The following is a 9,622-nucleotide window of genomic DNA, read 5'->3' as shown; positions in this document are numbered from 1 at the left end:
CTTCACAGAAAAAATGAATTTCTTGATTCTTTTATCAAAGCATTTTGTGACGGCCGAATGGTACAATTTGAAAAGAATAAGGAGACACAAAAATTAAAAGATTACTTTAATGTCTAGAAAAACCAATTAACTACTATAAATAAATGAATAAATAAAAATAAAATCCAGAGTGGTTGTTAGAACATTATTTACTGAATCTAGGACCTTTGAACAAGGAAGATGCAAGTAATGAATTTGTTCTCTCTCTTTTTTTTAAAAAAAATAGCGCACAAATAGGATAAAAAGCGCACTTACTCTCAATGTGGTTTAATTTCAAATTAAATCAGGAATATCCCTTCTGATAATAAAAGAAACGCAATTTGACAAACTAATATTCACAAATTTATTTTTTCAAATTACAGTTGATATTTACAAAAAGGAGATTTTATTGACCATCTACATATAACAAAAATGGTCTGAGTTATTATCAAAGAATCCTATAACTGTTACTAAGAAATATTAATGGTTTCATTTTCTTTTCAAGTCTTGGAGAAGTTGGAACAGATTATAACAAATCGTTCCTATTTTCTAAATACCATTCTTTCATTTAAAATTCAGAAATAGCAAAACATTCTAGTCCAAATCAGTTGACAGAAAATAACTTTTTAAAATGTTTTATAACCAGCAGCAGATAGAATCAGAATCCCTGAACCTCAAGTAATTTAGATTAGAGTAGTTATATGTTATATAATTAAAATATGTATTTCTATGAATCGCCTTTATTGAGAAAAAAGAGATTTTAATTAACCAAAAATTCGAAATTAAACTTATACCTGTTATCTCGAAATTAATTCTTGGGATGTACAATGTACATACCATGCTTATCATTACATACTATTATTCGCTACGATGAATAATTTGGGCGAAATAGAATAGAACTTATAATTCCCTCCTTTATTTTCATTTTGATGGTGGCAAGAATTACAGAAGAAAGCAGGTAAGCGCATGTGATACCTTTAATTTAATCTTAAAAAATCTTCAATAGAAATTTACACCAATACATGTTTAGAAATAAAATTCAAAAAATTAGCGTGAGGTGGGATAGCTTTGATTTCAGTTTACCTAATACTTTGGTTAACAGTTAACCGATTTCAAGACGAAAAATTTCGCTAAAACAAAGGAGGAACTTAATCTACGAACCTTATAAATCTAAAATAGGAAGGAATAAATTGCAATTATCCAGATTCCGATTCTAACCGACATTTTTAAAGAATATATATAAAAAAAAAAATTGAGCATATAGAAAAATAAGAATTAATTGAATTTCGCTAATTAGCAAAAGGTAACAAACCTCCAAAGATAATTTTAAAATACAATGCAATCGGAATTTGAAAGAAAATATGAACCATAATTTACTTAAAGACAAAAATTGCCATGAATACATAACCCAAATGACTACACATATAACAATATAACTTACTATTACAATGAGGATCAAATCTGCCTAATTGAAAACTTATACGCCTGATAAAATATTTTCCAGCCAATTCTTGGTAGAAAAGCTATTTGTTCGTAACATTAAGTGGGATAATTAAAACCCATTATATCAGACAGGAGATTCTGACTCATCGTGACGAAAAAGCGGAAACTATTATGTTGACTCTACAAGTGAACCATTTTCAAATGTTTACAGAACTCACTGTAAAATAAACCACATCAGCTGATTAATCAATTGCACATTCTATTACCAACAATCCTTTAAGAAACTGATTTCAATTTGGAGTTCAATAACAGTACATTCAAAATCCAATTAATATTTCATTTTTTAAATAAATCTAGTGGTTTTACAACAATTTTTACGTCTAATTTTTGATGTTTTTCTTAGACTTATAGAATTAGTTTTATAAAATCAGAAATTAAAAAAAAAAAAATCTGTGCATTATTGAATCATTACTATTGGTATTTACAATTATTTTAAAAAAATATGGACTTCTATAAAAATTTATACCTACATAGTATGTTTGAGTTATAGACTTGAAAAAAGAGTGATGATTGACATATACAACATAAAATAATAAAAATATCACTTCAATGAGCTTTGATCTTTGTTCTGGATAAAATTAATAAAATATTTTATTTTTCTTATTTTTTTTAAAAAATTTCTGTATGTAGTCATGATTTTCATATTATCAAAGTGCATGATTTCATTACAATTTTTTTTAAAAAAAGAGCTGAAAATGTGAAGGTGATATTATTGAGAACATAATTTAATAAAAGTTGGCAACGATTTATGATGCATTATCGATACGTTAATATATACACTACCCTTATTGCCTGACATAAACATTGAAGTTTCAGATAAAATTTTGGCAATGATCTAACCTACTTCAACAAAGAAATTAATCTTTAGACTCAAGGTATACTATGAATAAGAGAAGTTATTCCAAATTCTTCTTATATAATAAAAATAATTCATCTAAGAATCCTAATGACCAGTTCAAATTCACTGATTAGGTTTTTTTATAATTTAAATAAATAAAAATAATATAATAATTTAGTAGAAAAATATTTCTTATTCCATTCTGCACTTTAGAAATAAGTTCTCTTGCTTGATTATATATAATGTATTTATTATTAATCATTTTTCAATATTCTTTTATTTTTCTTTCATTTACAATCGTTACCATGCAATATAAATTCTTAAAGCGAAGCATGGTCAAAAATTAGGGAACACAAAAAAATATTTTTTTATTTTTACAATGTATACAACCTATCAATTTATAATTTTAATAATTGGTTTGTCATATAATTTGCGAAATAACTGTTAGGTTGAAGTTTTCTCTAAAAACTAGAAAAAAAACTGGTACTTTTTTGCATATAAGGGAAACAAGCAAACTTTACCGTTATTATTAATTAAGTTTTTTAAAATATTTTCAATAAAATAAATTTTTATTATTAAAAAACATTTTAGATAATAAAACATTTTTAAAAATCAGTAGTGATATATTTTTTGTTCTAACTACATCAAACAGTCCTACATCCTGAAATTTAAGCTAACATAGCAAAAAGTATGCCCATTAAAACAGAACAAAAAAAATCCAGCAAAAATTTTGCTACAAATAAAATAATTGGATCATAGACGTTAATATTTGAATACGACAAACCTTCACTGCAAAATCTAATGAGTTTAATAAACACTAATATTTCTTCTTGGTTCACTTTTACTTTTTAACTCATTTATATTTTTTGTAATTTTTTTATTTTTATTTTCATTTTTTTATATTTTATTAATAATAAACAACGCATAAATATTTATAAAATTATGTTCATATTTATACAGTAGGCACAAATTTGGTTTAATACATAATTTTCAAATTTAATTATACAAATATTGATTATACCGTCGTTATAAACAGAAAAAAAAAAAAAAAAAATGCCCCCAAAACTTTTAAATTCATTATTAAATTAATTGGCTGAAGAAGCTGGCGCATTACCAGTGGTTGTAGCCGCAGCGGTAGGAGATGAACCAGTCATTGTCTCATATTGTCCTTTATTCTTCAATAAATATGCTGCCAAATAACTAATTGGATCTGGCGGCCTGAAAATAATTATTCACTCATAAAATAATTATTATTTCTTTCTATGATGGGTTTTTCTATGAATGCGGCTTTTTCAAGTGAAAAAAGATCCAGTACAATTATTTTTTATTAAACTGTCTTTTTTTTTTTTTTTAATTAAAGGCGCGTCAACATCTGAATTTAATCGCGCCCGGAGCATTCTCAGTGCACTGTCAGCCTCTGGATAGTGTTCACTTCCTAGATAGCAGTATTCAGTGGCTGTAGAGGCTCCCAGGAATAAAAAATCTAAAGGCAAATTCAATTATATAATTCTTAAATTAAATTCTTAATTATTAAAACCAAAAATTAGCCTTAAACCCCAATCTATCCCAAACAGTACTTCATGATGGTATGAAAGTTTCACAAAATAGCCTGCGAATTCTAAACATAAAATAAAAAATCTTGGTCAAAACATTGACAATACTTTCTCTGATTTAAATTTACAATTGTCAGTGTTATAGGAGTTAGTGACAGCTTAGAAATTTTAGCTAACTTGTAATTTGAGCATCTACTTAAGTCGTTATAACTTACATACAGTAAACCCATAGAATATTCAAAAATGGCTCTTGAGAGCGGTGCCTTAATATCCTTACCCGGCCAACTCTAACATCAATTTTCACAAAAACGTTTCGACCAACACACGTGCATTTACTGTACCAAATTAACACTTCAAGCTCGCTTAAATTTTGAGATAATTGCCGAAAACTGACAGAAGAAGAAGAAAAACAAACATTTATAAAATTTACAATTTCTGTCAATCCATATTCTTTAAAATCGAAATTTTAATTACTTTAATATCACTTATGTAATATCAATGATCATCCTATTGAAGTGACACAATTAAGCCTCAAAACCCTTTTCTCACAGAAGTGTCCATTAAATTTCTGTTTTACAATGTTCTAAACTAAATTTGTAGATTTAAGATTGTGTAAAATGAATGTCCCTAACTTTTTGTTTTGTTTTTTGAAATTTGTGACATCTGCTTTCATCATTCCAGTCAACGTCACTTACTTATATCTATGAACTCTAACTACTAAGCATAATACAATCTAATACACCGCCTACTAGCAGCTAAGTACCTACTCATTTTAAACTTAAATATTTACAACATACCGGTCAAAGTACCTCCCAAAATTATAGTATATCGACAGCGGCGGCAGTATTCAAACTTATTGCCTTCGATATCTCGATATCGCGTTCGTCTCTGCTTAAAAATCGTTTTAAGAAGTACTCTAATGTTTATTCGTAAAGTCTATCTGAATTGAAGTGCTGAAAAAGATACCGTATTTCTATTATCGGGAATTTCTTTTCTTACATTTGTAAAACGTGAGCATGTCTATATTAATATGTTCGAGATCTTGATTACACTTAGTACAAAACGAGAAAGCTCTGATTCTTTCAAAGAATCAACACGAAGTACGATTCATTATTTTTTACTTAAAACCAATCAAATGTTTAAAAAAAAAGAAGAGCTAAAATTTTCATGTATGATAATTTTGATTATGTAGTAATGGTTGATCTAAAATAAAATAAATAAATAAATACATGAGTGTAACGTAAAATCTTTCACCTTTCCTTAGCCAAAAGTGATAATCCTTGCAGCAATATTGGCACAACGGTTTGATCAAGATATTGCCTGGTAGGGAGTGATTGCAAATCGACTTTTGTCTTTTTTGGAGGATTCTCCGCTGCTTCTTTCTCATTAGCAATGACTTTCTGCAAAAAATTCCAAATTGAAAATTTTGTTTTATTTTGTGGAAAGATATGAGTGAGCATCAGAGATCCATTGAGAATGAATAAGGGTATTTATATTTTTGTAATCCTTTATTTACTTCACAATGTATGCAATAACAATAATAAGCTAAAGAGATTAATGTAAAAAACATAAAAATAATAAATTAAAAAAAATAAAAAATATATACTGTTTACATGCAGAGGAAGGGGTGAGTGATGAAATCTAGAGTCGGAACTCGATACTTTACATAATGGAAAGATAACGTTGCAGCTAACTAGATATCAGTGTTACGTATAAGAAGGTCGTGTGGCAACTGCTACGTCAGTCTGCGATAAGGATTTGAGGGAACTGTCCTTGTAAGCTGTAAATGAGAGGTTTGAAAAGATTGACATTTATTTTTCTGAAAACGCTTTCCAGAAGCGAAATGGAAATTTAAGTCATGAGAATAAATAGGATGGTGGGAGAGACGTATAAACATTAATTTTGTTCAGAAGAATGCGAGAGTAAAAATTAATTTGAAATTGTGTGTCACGTAAAAATTAGATTATTTTTGTCATTTTGATGAATTAAAAAAGGAGAATTGAAAAATAATATCTTAAATATGTTCTTTATTTTTGGTGACTGATTCATAGATTCAATAGGATGAAAAAATAATTGCCAGTTTCAGTCATGATATATTGAAGCCATGAACAGACAAGACAGAAGACACACCAACCCTCTAATGATATAAAATAGTACATTGTAAATTAGGTAAATATTTTTGTAAATTTCGTTACATTATACATATTCATTGTAATATATACAGGGTGATCCATTTAAAACGCACCAATCGCTAATAACTTTTTAGGAAAGCGAAATTTCGAAAAAAACTCACGAAGTAAACTATACGTTTTTTTTGTCTAGTTTTCAAATTTTTTACCACCGATGCTGTATCTTTATTTTTGGCGGAGTTACGGCCAAAAACCCAATTAGGGTTTCATAAGGACTACTGGTTTTGACAATGATTGTGAAAAGTACATAAAAAATTGTGAAAAATGACGTTGTCCCCGTTTCGATACCCCTAATATTTGTCGATATATTTAGAATCAAAGTTACTATTTTATCAACTCGTGAACGGTTTTCAATATTAATTTTCCACCAGAAATACACGTTTTGGGAGGTCCTCTGACTGCAAAAAATGGTATTTGCGACCCAAAGAACAAAAATAATAATAATTAATGATTTTAAAAATGTATTGCAATCACTATGGTTACGGGTGAATCAGAATTTTGTTTTATCATCAAATAAAAGCAACCAACACATCACTTTAATGTACCCTGTATGCAAGACTTCATGGCCTATGATTGCGGTAAGAATATCTTGCCAGGGTGTTGGTTTGGTGGTCAAGAGCTTGGTTTTGTAAGTGGGAGATCATCAGTTCATTACATTACACTTCATTTTTTTTAAAAATCTTCAATTATTATAATTTTTTGTTCTTTGCGTCGCAAATACCATTTCTGGTGGAAAATTAATATTGAAAACCGTTCACGAGTTGATAAAATAGTAACTTTGATTCTAAATATCTCGACAAATATTAGGGGTATCGAAACGGGGTCAACGTCATTTTCACAATTTTTTTTATGTACTTTTCACAATCATTGACAAAACCAGTGGTCCTTATGAAACCCCAATTGGGTTTTTGGCCGTAACTTTGCCAAAAATAAAGATACAGCATCAGTGGTGAAAAATTTGCAAACTAGACCAAAAAAAAAACATAGTTTACTTCGTGGGTTTTTTCGAAATTCCGCTTTCTTAAAAAGTTATTAGCGATTGGAGCGTTTTAAATGGATCACACTGTATATTGTTAACACACTGTAAATTTGTTCCATAGCCCTAAAGATGACCTAGTCCCTAGGTCGAAAGCTCGACTAAAACTGGCAGTTATTTTTTCATCCGATCTTAAATATGATTTGTGCAAGTTAGATATTAGATCATATAGACTGCTGGCTAAAAAATCTATGAACCAGATTTTATTGATACAACCCTTCCAATTCTCAAGGTTTAATTAGATCGTTGAATCAGATTCATAAGAATCTGGTGAAAAACACTTGGACAAAGTAAAAGTGCGCAGTATGTTTGGGCAAGTAGTTTCTTATAAACTCTTTCGTCTGCCTCCAGCCCAGGAGTTTACCCCACCAGCCGGCGACTTATTATGTACCCAATCTTTATTTCCACACTGACAACACATTTTGTGATGCCACAAAAAAAAGGTTAATGTCCTGAAAAAGTGACATAGATATGAATGGTAAATTTAAATGAGTTTTAACGAAAAGGAAAACAGTATTCATGTTTCATTTATTAGCGCTCTGGGGATTGATGAACAGTTTCACCTAACATGAAAATAAATGTAATTTTACCCTTTCATCAGAGCTACTTTAGGCTTAAGGAGATGAGTACGTTGTAACCGTATGATATACGTATATACATATATCGTATATAAAACTTTCCCTAGCCATGGTGTTAAAATTATTTCTTCTCAATACAAGAATTATACTTTCGTGACTGTAGGTTACAGGACGTTTCAAAAGTCAATTCTGAAAGAAAACTGACTTTATTGATGAATTAAATATGTGACTCAGCATAGTGAAGGCAAAAAAGTAAACCCACGAAATGATGTGGTAGTTTTTAGTCATTCCTAATAACAGATACGAAGAGGCAGTCTAAACCAATACGTGGATGTTATGTATCTTTTTTTTAAACGTTACAGTCCTTGAAGAGAATTAACAGTCATATATCTTTGAATATGAATAGATCAAAGAGAAAAAAAAAGGAAAAACAGAAAAATACAATTCCTTTAAATGCTTGAAGTAAAACAAAAATCTTGATAGCATTCATTATTGTATTTGTTATTATTTGCTTCGAAACAAAATGAGGGTAAATACTTATGCTTGATATATTCTTCTATTTTTTTGCTTAATTAAAATTAATGAAGAATTCCTGATAAGAAATTTAATAAGTACGCGAGAATTGATAGCCTCTATCTCTTTTCGCTTCATAACAAGGGTGCACACAGTATTTCTTACATCATCTACGGGAGCAATTTTGATAATTAAATAAATAGGTCTATCACTCATCATAACATCAATTTTTCCCTGCTTTTTTTTTGTGCAAGAATAACAGAAATAATTTCTAATTCAGAAAACAAATGCGAGCTAAACTGAAAAAGTGTTTTAAAATGTAATGCAATTCAACTTGTAGATTGCTTTAATTTGGGGCAGAATAAAACAAAAGAACGTCTTAATAATGTGGTTATTATTATTTCTCTTAATTTAATCGGGGTAGCTTCAAAAATTGCTCACAATATGTCAAAAAAGTCACATTTTATATTTTAATTTTTTTAAAAGTTCGCTAAAAAAAAAAAATAGAAATTTGTCCCCTTAAAGTCACTATCACTTCATTATTAATGTAAAACATTAAAATTGATTAGAATTTATTGCGCCTACAATTGTAAAAAGTGAATGCATTTAACTGCAATGTGCTTACTGAAAGTTTTCTATGATCAATATTATTTATTTTTCTAACAATCGGCTCATTCTAACAAAAATATTAAAGTAAGTCTGCCTACCATTGCTGCATCGGTCACACCATTTGATCCAACGATTCCCACGGTTGCTTGAATGTCAGACGGAGTGACTGCCTCACCTGCAAGTATGTCAAAAAATTGTATAAAAACCCTAAATATACATAGGCTCCGCAAAAAAAAATTTTTTTAAATTTTCTAATTGCAGTAATTTCTATTAAAAATTAAAATTATTCAAAATCTTAAGGCAGCAAACTAACTTACCCTTTTTAAAAAATATCTCACGCTTTCATAAATTAAATATTTTAAGATTAGACTAAAAAAATAGAAGAATAATATGATACAAAATTAAGAGAATTATTTAAGGAAATCTATCATTCTGCAACTTACAAAAAATATGTATACATATTTTTAAGAATACAGACCAAATAATTCCTTACAAAATAAAATGTATAATTATGCATCATATAAGAATAAAATTCAAAGCAGAACACATAAGTAAAGACTTACTATTGCTGGTCATTTTCAATTAATTTTAAAATAAATTATTGAAATTTCAAAAATTTTATTCAATCACGGTTCACCGATGGGCACTGTTAGAACCTACAATAAAAGACATAGAGACCAGACATAAGAAGGTTATACACTGCACATATGGCTTTAAATAATAAATCAGAACGACCAAATGTTCTACTATTAAAAAACTAATTTAATTTAATTTAAAAAATCAAA

The 9,622-nt window shown here is 28.6% G+C and overlaps 1 protein-coding gene across 1 annotated transcript; it reads right to left on the bottom strand.

Annotated features, from left to right (window-relative positions):
- Positions 1-358: 358 nt before the first annotated feature.
- LOC141456732 (protein dpy-30 homolog) lies at positions 359-9,558 on the bottom strand. The gene is made up of 4 exons (XM_074132984.1): positions 9,401-9,558; positions 8,936-9,012; positions 5,167-5,312; positions 359-3,577 (listed from the first exon to the last, which is right to left on the bottom strand). The coding sequence occupies exons 1-4, from the start codon at positions 9,411-9,413 to the stop codon at positions 3,445-3,447; spliced, it is 369 nt and encodes a 122-aa protein (XP_073989085.1). The 5' UTR covers positions 9,414-9,558; the 3' UTR covers positions 359-3,444.
- Between the last annotated feature and the right edge of the window lie 64 nt (positions 9,559-9,622).

This window comes from Rhodnius prolixus, unplaced genomic scaffold (genome assembly GCF_049639745.1).
Source record: "Rhodnius prolixus isolate KJV_2025 unplaced genomic scaffold, Rpr scaffold_10, whole genome shotgun sequence".
In the NCBI taxonomy this organism is placed as follows: domain Eukaryota; kingdom Metazoa; phylum Arthropoda; class Insecta; order Hemiptera; family Reduviidae; genus Rhodnius; species Rhodnius prolixus.
The sequence above is the reverse complement of the archived record's forward strand: the minus strand, read 5'-3'. Positions and strand labels throughout refer to the sequence as shown.